This window comes from Myotis yumanensis, unplaced genomic scaffold (genome assembly GCF_028538775.1).
Source record: "Myotis yumanensis isolate MYYU_CA2020_CCGP unplaced genomic scaffold, mMyoYum1.0.hap1 SCAF_1, whole genome shotgun sequence".
Lineage (NCBI taxonomy): Eukaryota > Metazoa > Chordata > Mammalia > Chiroptera > Vespertilionidae > Myotis > Myotis yumanensis.
In genome coordinates, this window is record NW_027223752.1 from 68,141,900 (window position 1) to 68,160,190 (window position 18,291).

General features: G+C 40.0%; 1 protein-coding gene across 1 annotated transcript; it reads left to right on the forward strand.

Moving 5' to 3' along the window:
* The first annotated feature begins 892 nt into the window (after positions 1–892).
* GATM (glycine amidinotransferase) lies at positions 893–16,322 on the forward strand. Its single transcript, XM_070423506.1, has 9 exons — positions 893–1,041; positions 2,488–2,706; positions 8,596–8,791; positions 9,544–9,734; positions 10,641–10,778; positions 10,898–11,062; positions 12,565–12,628; positions 13,084–13,200; positions 15,379–16,322. Exons 1-9 carry the CDS (start codon positions 973–975, stop codon positions 15,489–15,491), a joined length of 1,272 nt encoding a protein of 423 aa, XP_070279607.1. The 5' UTR covers positions 893–972; the 3' UTR covers positions 15,492–16,322.
* Positions 16,323–18,291: the final 1,969 nt, after the last annotated feature.

Here is an 18,291-nt window from a genome sequence, read left to right on the forward strand (position 1 = left end):
ATCCTCGGGCGAGGATTAACAAAAAAATAAATGAATGAATAATTATTTATTTTGTATGTAAAAAAAAATAAAATATTCAAATCTCTCTGACCTCTCTCCTGCTAGGAACTTAAACGTTAAACTGAGTTCTCTAGTTGTGCACAAATCCACAGCAATTTAGACTTTGCACTGCTAGGGAACTACTTTCCTAACAATTGTATCTTAATCAAATTGAATAAAAAATGTAAACACATGAAATGGAAGGGAAGAAACTGTCTGTACTCCTCCCTTCTGGCCACATTTGTCTCTATTTTCATGATCGAGTTTCTCAAGCCAGGGACACAGGGCCAAAACTATTTGGAATGGCAAATACCGCAGAACACCTAACAAGCGCAGCCTCCACAGGAGCGGAGCGACCTGAATTCCAGCCTGATTTACGCCCCAGTCTCATCCCCGGTGTTGCCCTAAGCAGCCACCTAAACTCGAGGTGGTTTCGTTCATAGTAATACGAGGTCAGTGCACACAGATGAATTTAAACGTGTGATTGTACTCACGCTTTGCATACTTAAGTCCATAAATGTAAACTTAAAACAATAAATGTATATACTGAGTTTACTTCCTCTGAAGTCACGTGCTTCTCCCCTTCCCTGTGACACTCGGGGGCCTACTTGGGGGGACCCAGGCTGGGCTTCTCTGAGCGCAGCACAAGTCAGTCGGAGGCCTGACTGGCTAAAAAAAAGGCAGGCCCCGGGCACTTGACTCTGTGCCCGGGACAGTCCCTAACCATTCCTAATTCGGGGCGGCCCGGCCACCTGTTCCCGGCAGCCAATGGGCGCGAGGGGGGCGGGGGGTGGGCGCGGCGAGGCTACAAAAGGCGGCGGGCCGCGTGCCCAGACACCCCGCTGCAGGCACGCTCTCGGGACTGCGGACGGACAGACGGACGCGGCCCAGCGCAGGGACCATTCGGCTGGCGGACCAGGCGGGAGCGGCGCGATGCTGCGGGTGCGGTGTCTGCGCGGCGGGAGCCGCGGCGCCGAGGCGGTGCACTACATCGGGTCTCAGGTGCGTGCGCCGTCCGCCTCGCTTTGCGCCAGCCAGCATTGCAGACCTGGTCCTTTCTGGTCCCTCTGGGAAGCTCGGCTTCAGGAATCTTTGCTGGCTGCCGGGAGCTTGGCGGGGTCCCCGGCCTGGGGACACGCCCCGAGGGCGCACTGGGTCTCTGCGCGTCTCCGGCCGCGGTGGCCATCAGCGCAGGGGACGCCGCCCTCCTCAGCCGCATCTCTTTCGCTCCACGGAGCTTGTGGCCCGGAGGGGCTGGGGGTGACAAGAACACCTTTTAGTAAAAAGGTGCTGTTACTGGGGCTCCTTGCCTTCTGTGGGCATAGAGTTGGGCATGCGTGTGGGGTGGACGGGAGAAGAGGCAGAGCGGGGATTTAGGACGGAGAGGGAGCGGGCAGGCCCACTCTAAGTGTAACATGGATCGATCCTGAGTCTCGAGGAGAAGTTGGAGCGGGTTTGGTCTGTACTCAGAGTTTCTATCCGGTCCCTGCCCTCCACTTCCCTGGTGTGTGAGCGCGCGCTTACAGACTCTCCCAGCATGTAAAGCCGGGACTATCGAGGCAGTTTGGCTATCCCCAACCCCCACCCCCACCCCCACCCCTACCCCAGCAACTGGTTCCAGAACAGCTGTCACGCTCCTTGCTTTGGTCCCCACCCCTGACTCCCCTCCTGCCTCCTTGCTAAGGCCTTAAGCGGGCAGGATAGAGATTTGGGGACTTGGGATTTGCCCTGTGGTGAGGGACTCTCCCTGCTCTTGATTTTTAAAGGTCCTGCATTTTCAAAAGGCTTTTTTTTTTTTCAAGTGCTTAGATCTCCTGTCTAGCTGTTTAAATTTGTGCTGGGTGAATCCTTGTCTTGGCCATGGACCATCTGTAAAATGGAGTAGGTGGCACTTGGTTATTCTCAAAGAATGTGTGTCAGCAATGAAAAAATTTTGGTTTGAAACTGATTATTTTGAAAGATAAAGCCCTCTACATATTTTCACTTTGGGGAAAAAAAACATCTAATATTGGTCATCTTTAATACTGAAGAGGAAAGGCGACTCCCTCCCCAGCTGGTCTTGGCAGGGAGACTCGGAGCAGCTTTCTGTGGTTTTCTGGGAAGAGGGTGACCCATCATCTGCAGGCCAGTTGCTTAATTAAAGCTCGACTGCAGAAAACCATTCTGAGATATAAATGGGGCCTATGATTGTTGGGGACAACATCTTCTAAGGTGTTTTAAAGAGTTACGCTAATTAACATAATAGATAAGAAGATAATGTATAAATAAATAGGAAGGTAAGATTCACCTGACACCAGTACCTACCTATAAACTAACATCTTGGTTTACACTCTCTAAAAGGATTCTAAATGTCTCCCTGTGTTACCCTGGGTTTTCATCCCACTTCTACTTCCCCTCCCCCCAAGAACCGTACGTGACCAACAATAATCTCTTCTTTGTTCTTGGAAGGTTGGAAGAACCTTAACGGGATGGGTGCAGCGAACTTTCCAGAGCACCCAGGCAGCTACGGCTTCCTCCAGGAATTCCTGTGCAGCTGAGGACAAAGCCACCGATCCTCTGCCCAAGGACTGCCCAGTTTCTTCTTATAACGAATGGGACCCCTTGGAGGAAGTGATAGTGGGCAGAGCAGAAAACGCCTGTGTTCCACCATTCACCGTGGAGGTGAAGGTAAAGCAAGGGTGTTCACATGTCTGAAGTGGGGGCACTCCTCACCTTCTGCAGTCTGGCTTCGCTCCCGCACTCCTCTAATTGCTTTCTCTTTACTTATTCCAGAGTCCCAAATCCAGGGTTGATTTTGAGTTCTCTTAACTGGCATCTCTGCAGTATTTGACACTATTCACACAGAATTCTGTGGATTCTGAGAGATTCCTTTCTGGGGATGTTAGTTCTTTAACTATTCCTCACATCTTCTTTCACTGGCTATAGTGCTAGGGCTGGCCCTCTTCTCTTAGCTGTTCTCACAGCTCCAGATCCTACCTCCACTCTGGCCCAAATTTCTCTCCTGAACTCTGTCCAGATCAGCATGTTCCACTAACTCCTTACTGGATGTTGCCACAGGACCTCAAACGTGGCACATCTTGAATTCAACTGCCAGTCACTCTGCTAAACAGGACGCTTCTTCACTTTTTCCTTTCAGTTTTTGGCATTCCTCTTTACCCAAGCTAAAACACCAAAGAATCATCTTTGATTCCTATTTCAGTCACATCCTCCACGTTCATTCTCCAAGATCTAACAAGCCTTTTGTCAAAGTGAACTTTGCCTCCAATCCTCTGCCGCTGCCTTTGGTCAGGTTGTCATCTACTGCCTGGACTATTGCAGTTAACTCCTTACTGGTCTCCCCTATTCACTCTTCTCTCCCAACCACCTTCCAGCTTCTATCAGAGTGATTTTTTAAAAACCAAAATTCAATCATGTTACTCATCACTGCTGTATTTTCTACCTCTTTGCTTAGGATGAAGTCCTTGTGGTATTCAAAATCCTTCACAATTTGGCTCTTGTCTGCATTTCCAGGACTCCTCATTTCACTCACTGACTCATCTTAGGGATGTGTTAGTATGGCAGGTTAGCAGATGTGCATTCCTAATGGATCTCTCTCACCTGTAATATTCCACCCTGGTTTTCAACAGACTTTAAAAGATAACCATATATGCAGCCAAACCAGACTACTCACTAGTCCCCAAACAAGCCTCATGCCTTTTCTCACACCTAGGTCTCTTCCGCCCTTCTTCCAGCACCCCTCTTACCATGACTAGCTCCCATGGCACCTACCACAGAGCCTTACAGGATTTCCCTGTAACGAGTAATATCTCTCTTTTTAAAAACTCCTGGTGTTCTTCATCTGTACTATTCTATGGCCAGGGCCTCCATGGTCTGGTGTTCAGGTTGTATACTGCATAAGAGTCCCATAGCTGAGGGAGTGCCATCAATATTGTAGACACAGCCTACCCTTCCATTAATCATGTGTTACAAATATATCTTCAATGTACTTAAATTCCTCCTGAATGTTGACATTTGTATTTGTAATGTGGATTGAGGAAATAAGTTCTTTTACATCCTTGTCATCATCATCAGAAAGGTTGCCTACATTGTACCAGGGCTCCAGGGGTATGAGCAGAAAATAACTTAGCATTTGGAGAGATATTATGTTCATATAGAAACGAAGACTAATACTAAGTATCTTATGCCAACCAACTGAGAAGACAGTTGAACTGAAGTTACAGGAGAGCTAAGGAAAAAGCAATGACCAGGTGCAGAATAGTTGGAAGGTCTTCTAGAAGAAAATGATTCTTGAGTTAGACCTTGAAGACAGAGTAAGAAAAGTAACAAACTTCTAATTGTTCTGAAACTTATCTTTGGTTCTGATTTTGAAGAACAGATTAATTTCTATATCATCAACATGTCTTAATTTTTTTTATCCTCACCTGAGGACAGTTTCCAATGAATTTTAGAGAGAAGAGAAGGGAGGGAGAGAGAGAGAACCATCAATGTGACGGAGAAATATTGATTGGTTGCCTCCGGCATATGCCTGGACCTGGGCCAGGGGATTGAACCAGAAACCAAAGCATGTGCCCTGACCAGGAATTGAACCCTTGGCCTTTCCATGTATAGAACGATGCTCCTACCAACCAGGGCCACATGTTTTAAAAGGCATGATCTTTTTAAAATCCTTTCTTGCAAAGATGTCCCATCCCCTAATCATTTTATTTTTATTTTAAAATATATTTTATTGATTTTTTACAGAGAGAAAGGGAGAGGGATAGAGAGTTAGAAACATCAATCAGCTGCCTCCTGCACACCCCTTACTTGGGGATGTGCCCGCAACCAAGATACATGCCCTTGACCGGAATCGAACCTGGGACCCTTCAGTCCACAGGCTGACGCTCCATCCACCGAGCCAAACCAGTTAGGGCCCTAATCATTTTAATTAGGTGAAGTTAAATTTCAATTTCAGGCAATAGTTTATCCTTCTACTTGTCTTAAAAATTATTGTCTTTCATACTATGTGATATTATGTAATCAGAATTCTCAGACATTATTTTTAGTTTTATGTTCCTTGACTTATAACTTTGGACTTTGTAATTTCATGGGATGTGGGAAGTGAACCAGGCTGAAATCAGGAGACTGGGATTGAATTAGGTATTTGATAAAGATTGATAACTAGTCTCAGTTAATCAGCGGTTTTACCTTCTGCAAAATTCCACAAATTTCTGGGCCTCTGTAAAATCAAGGTATTAAGAAGTTTGATATCTCCCTAACACAATAAAATATGAAGGTAAAAGGTTACATGTTAAGTACTTTAAAGGACAAAACCATAACTCATTGTAGTTGTATGGATCCAGTTTGCTAATTACATTATGAAAGTACATTGGAGGTATAATAGTTGTAGATATTAGTAGCATTAGCAGTATTGATTTCATTTATTTGTCTGGATATTTCTGCTTTATGCCACATACTAAAAACTAGGTATTGAGGGAGCAGAAAGCAAATCTAAGACATGCATGACCCCTGGGGGCAAGGCCTTACCATCTTCTAGTTGGAGGAAAATGACACCGATGTATTAATCAGTTGTGGGAACAATGAAAGCTAAAACAATAGTAAATTATTTATATGCAATTACAGCATAAAATATGTGGGAAGATGTAAGTGCTAGCTAAACTTTATGTTGTCAGAAAACACAATTTTTAAAACCTATATGGCTTTTTAATTCTGCAAAATATAATTAATACTTTCCATCAAATATGTGCTTTTTGTTTTGCTTTTATTTTTTATAAAGCCTTTGATAAAAAGACCTTTTATGAAGTATAAAATCTATAAAAGTTAATGTAATATGTTTGTAGCTGGATAAATAAGAAATTTCTATTGAGGTTTCCTAGCCTTCCAAAGACTGTATTTAAAATCGATTTGGCAATCCTTGCTGAAAGATTTTAGGCTCTGAAAAACTATAAAGTTTCTAGGAATACAGCCACATCTCTACAACATTATTAAAAACAGTGTTTTAGTGTGTGTTTTTTTATCTTGCAGACACTTGGTAAATGATTGATAACTCATTTAGCAGGGTTATAAAGGAAGTGTAAATGGTTTCCAACTATCTCCTGGAAAATATAATGTACCCTGATCATTTGGACTTTGTCCAACCTTAGCCAGAGTATGAGCTATACAAGTCACACTTGTTCAAATACCTTTTTTCTCCCGGGGAAGTTGACTTTATATTTGTTTAGGCAAGCTTTGCTCTGCACACATAGTCACATAGGCTACTTTGGAATGTGCCTGGCAAGACGACATGGCTGTGCACCTGCCATGACCCAGTGTTACATTTTCAAAGGCTTCTTGTGCCGAAGTGGATTATAAGAGATGTGCCTGGCATGAGAAGGAAGAAGTGGTGAATGGATGGAGTACCAGAATGTGTCTGAGAGGAATATAAAGAGTCATTATTATCCTCTCCTTCTGGTTGCTGCTGCAGGACTTCCTAGGCGTAGACAACAGTGGAGTGCTTTTGTTTTGTTTTTTAAAAGAGTGGATTGATCCTAAAAAATACATAGATACATGGAACAGACTGGCGGGTGCCAGAAGGGAGGGGGTAGGGGTAACTGGGTAAAGAAGGTGAAAGGATTAGCTAAAAAACATATGCATACACCATGAACAGGGACAATAGTGTGGTGAAGACCAAAGGAGGGGGAAGAGGGAGTAGGTGAAAGTGGGCTTTGAGGCGGGGGGGGGGGGGGGGGGGGGGGGGCAGCGCGGGGAATGAGGGGCATCTGCAATGGTGTCAACATTAAAAAATTTTAATGAAGCCCTAACTGGTTTGGCTCAGTGGATAGAGCGTCGGCCTGTGAACTGAAGGGTCCCAGGTTCGATTCCGGTCAAGGGCATGTACCTTGGTTGCGGGCATATCCCCAGTGGGGGGTTGCAGGAGGCAGCTGATCAATGTTTCTAACTCTCTATCCCTCTTCCTTCCCCCCAGTGGGGGGTTGCAGGAGGCAGCTGATCAATGTTTCTAACTCTCTATCCCTCTTCCTTCCTCTCTGTAAAAAATCAATGAAATATATTTTTAAAAAAATTTTTTAATGAAAAAAGAAGTACTCAAATTTTTAATACTGATAACATTTTTCTGGGGCTAGATATTGAGTCTATTGTTTGCCTATAGATCTTCAAAAGTAAAGCAATTAATACTTTAGACAGGGGTTGGTAAACTTTTCTATGTAGGACCAAATAAATATTTCAGCCTTTGCAGACCATAGGTCTCTGTTGCGCAAGTACCCACTCTCAGCTCTGCCACTGTAGTGCAAAACAACCACAGGCAATGTGTAAAGGAATGTGTGTTCGTTCCCATAACACTCTATGTACAAAAACAGGCAGAGGGCAGATTTAACCCATGGACTTTAGTTTGCCAATCCCTGTTTTAAAGCTTACTGACATTCTTCATGTTTGCTAAAGACCTGTTAGTTAGATTCCTAATCCTTCTCCAGCAGGTTCAGCTCCAGCCTAACTGATGTGAACCTAGTCAGGGGTGGGCAAACTTTTTGACTCGAGGGCCACAATGGGTTCTTAAACTGGACCGGAGGGCCAGAACAAAAGCATGGATGGAGTGTTTGTGTGAACTAATATAAATTCAAAGTAAACATCATTACATAAAAGGGTACGGTCTTTTTTTTTTTTTAGTTTTATTCATTTCAAACGGGCCAGATCCGGCCCGCGGGCCGTAGTTTGCCCACGGCTGACCTAGATACTGAACTAAGAAGAGGCAGGTCCGCTTCCATATGTTTGATATTTGTTAGGCTGAGGTAAAGATGGGAGTATAGCCAAAAATCTGGAAAAGACACTGTCTTTGACATTAAAGAGTTAGACATTTAGACAAACTATATTTCCTTACTCAGTTTTCCCTTCTTGAAAGCACTTACCACTATCTGAAATTGTCTGGTCTATGATGGCAACCTTCTTAACTGACATGATCAGGACTGGTAATTGGTCACTTATTCAATGATATATGGACATATTTTTTAAATACTGGCTTTAAACATTTTATAAAACTAAAATATATAAATGTACATTGCTTTGCCAACCTTTTGGTGAAGGTCACAGGCTTTTTCTTATCTTTGGATCTTCTGATTGGAATTCTGCTTCATCTATTTTGATAGGTTACATTCATATGCATCACCTATATTTCTCAATGTATTTCTTTAAATTAACTGAAAACTTAGCCACATGCAAAACAATCTCAATGAAGAATCCTCTAGATTTTTATACTTTTGAAATATTTTACTATTGTATCTACCCTAATTTAACAGTAATTTTTAGCAAATTGATTGGGCCTTTCTAAAAGCATTCAACTGTTTTCCATTCAGTTGTCTCTTAAACATCAAGGGGATTTAGACTTCTTCATTCAACAAATATTGAATGTCTTCCCAGAGAAGCACTGTGTCCATGCTGGGGTCCAACACTGGATGAGATGTGGTCTTAAGACTCAATTCTGTTAAGCTATACAAATTATGGTTCACCACCTATAAATCTATCGTGAGTCATATTTTTCTTCCGTATTTCACTTTCTTCTGCTTCTAGGCCAACACATATGAAAAGTACTGGCCATTTTACCAGAAGCATGGAGGCCATTATTTTCCCAAAGATCATTTGAAAAAGGCTGTTGCTGAAATTGAAGAAATGTGCAATATTTTAAAAATGGAAGGAGTGACAGTGAGGAGGCCTGACCCCATTGACTGGTCCTTAAAGTATAAAACTCCTGATTTTGAGTCTACGGGTAAGTGATGTTAGATCCCTAAATTGCTAGTGTCTTAATTTTTAATTTCTTTCTTAATGTGCAAGGAGAAAACTCTGATCATTTCTCAGAGGTTCCTTTGTTTTAATAATTCTTCAAAACTGTAAGGATTACTTAGGAACAGTTTGGTTCTTCTTGATATGATTAAGATGTATACATTCAAAATTCATTGTAAATCTGGGATCTCCTTGAAAGACTATACTTTTCTCAACTTTATGATAATTTTCTTACATAAGAAGAGTGGATTCTATTTAATTTTCCTCAAGAACCGAAGTTAAGAGAGGAACAGAAACATCCCCACCTTTTTTTAATTGACACCACTACAAGATTGTTCTTGTGCCTGAGTTCAGTCTAATTCACAGTTCTAGAAGCTATCCTGTCCCAACTTTTATCTTATCATACTGATATTCCCTGAAGAATTCTGTTTCTGTGTAGCAAGAAAAAAGCTTTCAAAAGGTGGAAACTTGGGGTTCAAGACCATTTTGAACAAGAATCTTACTGCTTCACTTTTTTCTTTGTTTTGGTTTGGCTTCAGGATCCTCACACAGAATTCATGTTAACAATCTAGTATCTATCATTCTATATTTTTTTCATTTGCACATAATTATATACATTCACACATACAGATTTTCTGTGAATTTTTTTTTTACCGAAAAATGGGATCATATTATATAGACTTCTCTGTCTTGGCAATTAGCATTACTAAGGCTATTGTGGAACTTTCGGTCCGATAGGTTTATATGGTGCGATGCCTCGGGACATCTTGATGGTTGTGGGCAATGAGATTATTGAGGCTCCCATGGCATGGCGAGCTCGATTCTTTGAGTACCGTGCATACCGATCAATTATCAAAGACTACTTCCACCGTGGGGCCAAGTGGACAACAGCTCCTAAGCCCACAATGGCTGATGAGCTTTATGACCAGGTAAGTCCCAAATTATAGGTGCGCTTATTAGTAACTTTTCTAAATGATCCACAGTGAGATGGAGATTCTCTGATACCTTGTATTTGTTATGCATTTTATGATGAAAATAAGAGTAAATGATATTGTGATAATAATAGTTGTAATGGCTAATACTTATTTGGTGCTTACTATGTGTCAGGTCTTGAACTAAGGACTTTATTTACGTCCTCAGTCCTTTTTATACTTCACAACCACCCCATGAGGAAATAGTATCATTCCATTACAGGGAGCAGCAAAATTTGCCTGAAGGCATGCAAAATTTGCCTAAGTCATCGGTGGAGAGAGAAAAGTCACTACACTCCATTCTGTTCTAGGAAAAGAATTTGGTCTACAGGCCAAATTCACATAAAAGGGAGTATATGCCCCTTATTAGATAATGTACTATTTGATCATTTATAGAAAGAATAATAAAAAAAAACTTCTTCCAGGGGTTTAAAAACAGAAATAAATAATAAATTCATTCTACCACACCCAATCAAATTTGGCTGGGAAACATGACATCCCATTTTATGGCAGGAGTTAGGCTCAGGACCAAATTCCTTTTCTAAAAGAACAGAATGACTTCATCCTGTTGACAGTCAATATTGTAGGTAGGTACATAAATCAATTATGGGTCATGGAATATTTTCAGAAACATTACTGCCTCTGTACCACTTGCTTCTAAGTATCAGGAAAATGCTGTCATGCCATTTTTTGTTGTTAGTTATTTTTTTGGTTTGGTTAGCATGTGCCTACATCTTACATGTTTTAGGGTAGTAGTATGTTGGGAAATGATGGTGATAAATGAATTTTCTTAATAAAAAATGTCCTATAAATAGTTTTCTCATGAACCAATGCATTGTGTGTGTTCATTCTTGTTCCGATTAGGATTACCCCATCCATTCTGTAGAAGACAGACACAAGTTGGCTGCTCAGGGAAAATTTGTAACGACTGAATTTGAGCCGTGCTTTGATGCTGCTGACTTTATTCGAGCTGGAAGAGATATTTTTGCACAGAGAAGCCAGGTTGATAAAGGATGCCTCTGAAATTCCACACATTTTGTTATTGTCTTTTTTTATTTCCAAATTCAAATATTTCCATCCTATTTTTGGTTTCCTGATTTATGTCTTCCTTTTGTTTTCAGGTTACAAACTACCTGGGCATTGAATGGATGCGTAGGCATCTTGCTCCACACTACAAAGTGCATATCATCTCCTTTAAAGATCCTAATCCAATGCATATTGATGCCACCTTCAATATCATTGGACCTGGTCTTGTGCTTTCCAACCCGGACCGACCGTGTCACCAGGTAAGGAAGTTGTTAGGACTCTGGAAAAGCAATAGAGTCTAGCAATGGAAGTCATTGCCACTTTTATTTTAAGCACTTCCATGAATCCTAATGGTTTTAAATGACAAATTCAGCAATATTCAACATTGTTATAATTGAAATTAGATTGCTTGTTATATTTACTACAAGATGTCCAACACTCAGACATATACAGTTTAGTGTCATCAGACTTTGGCTGTGCTGTGAGAGCCTCAAGCTTGTGCACATATGTATGATTTTTTAAAACAAAGTAGTATTACAATAGCTCCCTTTCATCCATGGGGACACATTCCAAGACCCCCTGTGGATGCCTAAAACCATGGATAGTACTGAACCCTATATATATACTATATTTTCCCTATACATATATACCTATAGTAGTTTAATTTATATAATAGGCACAGAAAGAAATCAACAATAAAACTAATTATAAAATAGAACAATGATAACAGTATACTGTAACCAAAGTTATGTGAATGTGGTCTCTTTCTCTCTCAAAATACCTGGAATTTTCCATTTAATATTTTCAGACCATAGTTGATCTCAGGTAACTGAAATCCCAGAAAGCAAAACCATGGGTAAGGTTCCAATTGCAGCTGCATTGCAAACAAGATGATCCCTGCATATCTGGGGCAGTGCCACTGTCCCTGGGCAGTGGGTATCTTCCCTCTCTAGTGGGTCAGGCCTCCTTCAGCCAGCCCCACCCCAGGGGGAGGAGCAGAGCCGCTGCATTGCAACTGATCTGTCCCCATCACCTGAGCCTCTTACTTCCGCCTGTTGCCCTCTACTTCCAATTGGGTGGTTGGTGAGTGATTTTGTTATTTGCTAGGCTTTAGTACATGTTTTTAAAATCACTATTTTGCCATGTCACTCTTCATTTTTATCCCATAAATTTAGACAAAATGACCAAGATTAGTTATTCATTTCAATATAATTCATTGCTATACTACTAGTAAGTGGGTAAGAGAACATAGGGACAGCTGAGTTATAATAAATAGGTCACTAAGGATAATTACGGTTCTTAAGGAGTACAACCCTGGGAGTACATTTGTATTTATACCCTGGTCATAGATACAAAGTGATGGACTATGAAGTGGATGGACTATGGGATTGACAGTCACATTTTTGTTTTCTTATAACTAAATAGAAAATAATTTCATTTTCTTTCAAGAGAATTTCTCAAAAAAAGTGTCTTTGGCATTTTAAAATTTCTGAACCCGAGAAAAGCACAAGAATATTTTTAAAAGCTTTAACATTTCTGTTATTTTTAAACTTTAATCTGGTAATCTGGGGATTTTATGTATAATTTAAATTAGGATTCAGAGAAAATCATCCAAAGTCTTGAAAATTTAATTTCTTTATGTTGACAACTGAGAAGATAGCTTCTCAAAAATAATTATTAATCACAAAGGCTACTAGAGACCAAGAATGATAAGAATAGTATATATAGATGAAAGCCTCTTTGGTTTTTTTTGGTCTTGCAGATTGATCTTTTCAAGAAAGCAGGATGGACCATAGTTACTCCTCCAATACCAGTCATTCCAGATGGTATGTTTACTTTTATGTACTCACAGACTAAAATGATTACTTCAGTGACCAAGAATCTTTCACCTATAGATAGCAGCCCAAATTTTTAGAAATTCAGAGAAAACATTTCCCCAGTAAGGAGTGAACTGGCACTTAGAACTACGGAGACTAAAACAAAGCTGCACTTGTGTTTACCCTCTCCTTCCACAGAAAATGAAAGTGAAAAGATGGGGAAATCAGTATAAAATAATATCTCATAAAGCAAGCAAGGACTTCGTAAATAAAACAAAGTGAAATCCTCATGTGTAATGAGTACAAATTGATTTATAACATTTATAAATTGCCTTAAGATAAAAATTTTGTAGGGAAAGTGAACTCTGAAAATTGAACTGTCACTTTAATGTTCTTCACTTTCAAATCCTTGATTTAAATAAAAATGATTGCAGACACAATTTAAAAGTTGTTGCTATTTTTAGATCACCCACTCTGGATGTCATCCAAATGGCTTTCCATGAATGTCTTAATGCTAGATGAAAAACGTGTTATGGTGGATGCCAATGAAGTCCCAATTCAAAAGATGTTTGAAAAGCTGGGTATGTATAATATAGGAAGCATGTTGTCATATATGAAGAACTGAAGAAATGACAAGCTAGGTTTGATGTATGCTTTATCTAATTCCTTTTCTGTTCTGTTTCGAGATACCAAGTTGTTATTTTGTAGATGGACAATATTTTTGTTTTCAACAATATAACCTCAAAAGGTTGGAGAAATATCCCAGGCCCCTCAGTCTCCCCCCTAGCAATAAGTGTACCCATCTTCTATGACTTACATAACCTCCTGGGGCCCATGTGTGGAGAACTGCCCCTTTGTAGTTGAGCATATACATTATTCAGCCCTTCCCCAAACAAGAAATTGTTGAGGGTACTTTAAAATAATTTAATGTCATTACATACTATAAATGACATAAGGGTACTGACACATAAGTGACTTATATGTATGATAAGCACAGTGAACAAAGTAATGAAATGCAATAGAGGATGTCAGTAAATCATCTTTGAACTAAAAAGCAAAACTGATTTTTATTTAGGTAGGAGTTTGCTTATCCTAATATTCAAAATATGGACCAGGTATTCTAATACTATGGAGGAAAGTGTTGAAAGAAGGGATTTTCATATAGCTGTTATATAGAGTACAGAAGTATGTGTGTTGATCACTAACATACTTGACATATCTTGAGTGTTAAATAAAGCCAGGTAGTTCACTTGTTGTAATTGAGTCATGTTTTGATTTATTTCAGGTGCACTACCCCGAAAAAATTTTTGACCCTTTTAACACATCTCTCCTTAATGTAATCTATAATAATAAAAGTGTAATATGCTAATTAGACCAGATGTCCTTCTGGACAACCTTCCAGACAAAACCAGGGCTTCAAGGAAAGCCCAGGTTCCGGGTACCTGTGGCGGCTGGAGGAAGCCTGGTCCTGGGTGCCTGCTGGCAGCCGGGGGAAGGAAGTCCTACTCTTGCACGAATTTCGTGCATTGGGCCTCTAATATCAGTATAAAAAGAATTGGCCTATCAGAGTCAAATTGAGCCCAATCTAATGATTTAACCCCTAATCCAAACCCCCCCCCCTTTCATTAAGTAACCCTATTGCTTGGGTTCAGTTTCTTTATCCATTAAGACTTTATTAATTCTCAACTTAAAATATTATCAAGTACCAAAGATCTGATTTACAAAGTTTTGGGGTTTTTTTTGTAATAAAGTCTTTTTAGACACAGGGAACTTGTTAAGCAAACCTTTTCAAGTAATTGAATTTTCTCCAATTCAGGATTAATATGGATCTAGAAATCTGAGTAAGATAGCTACAGCTATCAGGAAACATATGCTTTATTTGAAAGCTCACCCCTTATCCCAAGCCTACTCCTTACCTCTGTCCTACCTACTCTTACTCTTCAAAGCCCTGCTCAGTCTCACTTTCTCAGGTAAGTCTTTCCGATGGCTCCTGCTGCCTTCCCCTGCCTGACCATACCAATGGAACCTTTAGTGACTCTGTAGCTGATTTTTCCCCCTCAAAATAATGGGTTCTTGAGGGAGGAGAACAGATTTTCTTTTTAAAACCCCATTATGCCAACCACAACAGATTCTTCCTAAATACCACTGGTTGATTTGGCACATCATGGCCTTGTCAATACAAATAGTGCCAGATTAAACTAATTAATTGTCTCAGTACCTTTGGTACTCGTATGACCATACAACCGGATATTAAAATATGAGTTCTGTTTCAATGTTTCCCTTAAGGTGGCCTGGTATAAAATCAATCATATCAGATAAACTTTGCTTGTATGTAAGTAAAGTCAACTTTTCAGGTTGGGTAAATTATACTTTTCCTACTCAATTGACCTGGTAAAATTAGAAGCAGTCTGGCAAAAATAGTTACAGCATAATTCTAAAGGTCTGGAAATATTAGTGCTTGATTGTTTTTTGAACATTTGACAGACATATCTGCTCATCCTACCTATTATCTTGTGAATAGTCAGTGGCACAAAATAGAGTTCAGAATCTTTGCTGACTTTTTGGTGACTGTTTTATATAAGCAGTGGAACAGATCAGATAAAATATAATTGGTGAAAATAAAATTGAAAGACTCCCCTGGGTTGGGGTAGACTTGAGGATCAGAACTGTAGGCTTCCTGCCCTCTTTAGGCTTACTCCCTATAGGAGAACCTTCATGTGAACCCATCTAACTGGCCACGTCTCTCTCGTTCAATGCAGGTATCAGTACCATTAAGGTTAACATTCGTAGTGCCAATTCCCTGGGAGGAGGCTTCCACTGCTGGACCTGCGATGTCCGGCGCCGAGGCACCCTACAGTCCTACTTTGACTGACCACACTTGATGGGGCTTGTGGCGTAGGGACAAGGTTCATTTTCCTGCTTTAAGAAGTGCATGAACTATAGTGCTTTAAACAATCATATCCTTAACTGGGGTCTTAAGCCTTCATTTTCTTTGTTACGAGGAAAATAACTTGTGCTATGTCTTACTTTCTGCTCCTAAATTTATTTGCTGTTTGGCTTCAAGCACATAGTAACTTGGCCACTAATATTTAACCATCTACCTCTGTTTTTAATTTTCTTTCCAAAAGGCAGCTTGAAGTGTTAGTCCTAATCTTCACTTTTTTTTTTTTTTTTTTTTTACTTTTTGTTACACTTCTTTTTTCTTAATGAAAGATTTAGAATATTCACAAATCTTAAGTAGAACCAGATAATTGTCTCTATTTCTAATGAATTTTGGTAATTTTTATTTGTTAAAAAAATAACCTAGACTATACAAACATTTAAGTAAATTTTCCATGAATGTTATTAATATTCTCATCTCAACAGTGGTGATGTTTGCTACTAAAAACCTTTCCATACAACTTACCTCATTTCAAGTGATTTATTTTCATCTCTTTTTCTTCTCTGATTATAATTTTATAGAAATATTTAGTGCAATAGGATATAATAGCAGTTCCCATCTCTAAATTTTGATATTCAGCATCGAATGGATATATTACACCTTTTGGTAATCTAAGATTTGTTTACAGATGTGCAAATTATTTAAAGTGCAGACTTTAAAGACATTAAAAACTAACAGAGGTAAAACCTACATGTGATATGAAGTAATTTTAATGTTGAATACTGTATGTGTATTTTTATTCTAATAAAGTTTTGTGTTACAGAAAATGGATTTTATTAGAGTTTGGTGTCAATCTAATTATTTTGAGCGAATTACAGGATGTAACTCTTGGGACAGAATTCTAATGCTCTGATATAATCAATATAGTCGTCTCTAATAGATAAAAATTTAAGCCTAATTCTTGTATTCAGAAATGTTTAGCAGAGTCCAATTTTGTTTATTAATTTACTCATTCAAAAATATCTGAATGTCTTCTGAATATAAGGGACTCATCCTCGGCCCCAGAAAAGAAAAAAAGAGTCTCTGTTCAAGATGCTAAATGTTTTGACTAATGAAAAACCTGGGGGGCGGGAGATAGGTTTCAACCATGCCCTGGCCAACACTTTTGCTCCTGTGTATCCTGCTGTCTTTTTCGTCCACCACAGAAACACCTATCAGTCCTACAACTGGACTGACTCCTGCTTTAAAAAAATCTATATGATCGTGTGGATTGGGGCACACTTGGGGTATACATTTCCCAGCCAAAATACTACTTGATCATGCTATTTACACACCCTCCACATGCTCCTCAGTGTCTATTCCAAACCTTCACTCTGTTCTCTTACTTGATCATATTACTTCATTTTTCACAGAAAAAAATGGCAGCCATCATGTGTCAGTTCCCTCAGGTTTTCTGTTCCAATCCCATACAAATTTATTTGCATTTGCATTCTCTGGTTAAAGTTATTTTTTTCCTTGCCTTGACTAGCTAAATTTCTAAAGCTTACTTCTCAACCCTCTACAAAGAGACACTTTTCTCAGGCAGAAAAAGAGACAAATGTACCAACCAGGTCTACTCCATACAACTTTGATTCTAATCTCTCTTTCAGCTATATCAGTTTTCATATTTTCTACAACTCCAGTGTGTGTGTGTGTGTGTGTGTGTGTGTGTGTGTGTGTTTTCCCTCAGCAAATAATCAAGCTCAAAATAATATTCAAACAAAAACTATGGCAACTTCATTTTCCTTTAGAGTTAAGCTTCCAGAATACATCCACTATCTCCACTATTTCACCTTTTATTTATTCCTCAATCTCCTGCTATCTGATTTCTACCTTAGCACTGCAAAGTACTGATGATATCTTTGACCTGACCTCTCAAGTGTCATTTCCAGTGGATTCTATTAATACCACTCTTCCATCTCCTTTGTTTTGTCGTTAATCCTTGCCCAAGGATATGTTCCCATTGATTTTTAGAGAAAGAGGAAGGAAAAGACAGAGTGAGAAAGAGGAAGAGAAACAGAAACATCTATGAGAGAGAAACCTTGACTCCTTGCCTCCCATACGTGCCCCGACAGGGATAAAACCCACAATCTGGGCATGTGCCCTGACTGGGAATCAAACCTGAAACCTTTTGGTATACAGGACGATGCTCCAACCAATTAAGCCACCTGGCCAGGGCTCTCCCATCTCTTTTTATTGATATTCAAGTTCCTTCTCTAAATTATTTTCCTCCTCCTCTTAAGAGGTAGATGTCCTTGGACCTTCTCTCTTCTTTTAAGATCCTGGGTGGTCTCATCTGTGCATAGGTCTTCCCCATCCACATATCTACTAATAACTCCCATGGGCCATGTGGGAGGAGGCCCTCTGCCTAGACTTATAGTCTTGCCCTATCTTAAGCTCCAGGTCCTGTTCCCAACTGTCTGTCTGTGACTGGGCAGGGGCTGGCCAAGAGCAGGTCTGCCTCAGGCCAGCCTGTAGGGTCCTTGACTTCATGTAGGGAAGATTTCGCAACATGAGTCCAGATGGCTTTGAGAGTATGTGCATTAATGCTGGGGACAATGAAACAAAGGAAGAAATGAGAGTAGAAGAAACAACAGTGGAGAGAGAGCCTAGGCGGTGCTCTGCTTTGGCTCTGGAAATGTTATAGGAAAGCAGTGATCCAAGGCAGGGCTGCTGTTAGCTCACTGGGAGGTCAGAAAAGGGAGCCTTGGAGACAGGATCAGGGGGTGAGCCCTGGTAGAGCTGCCACTGC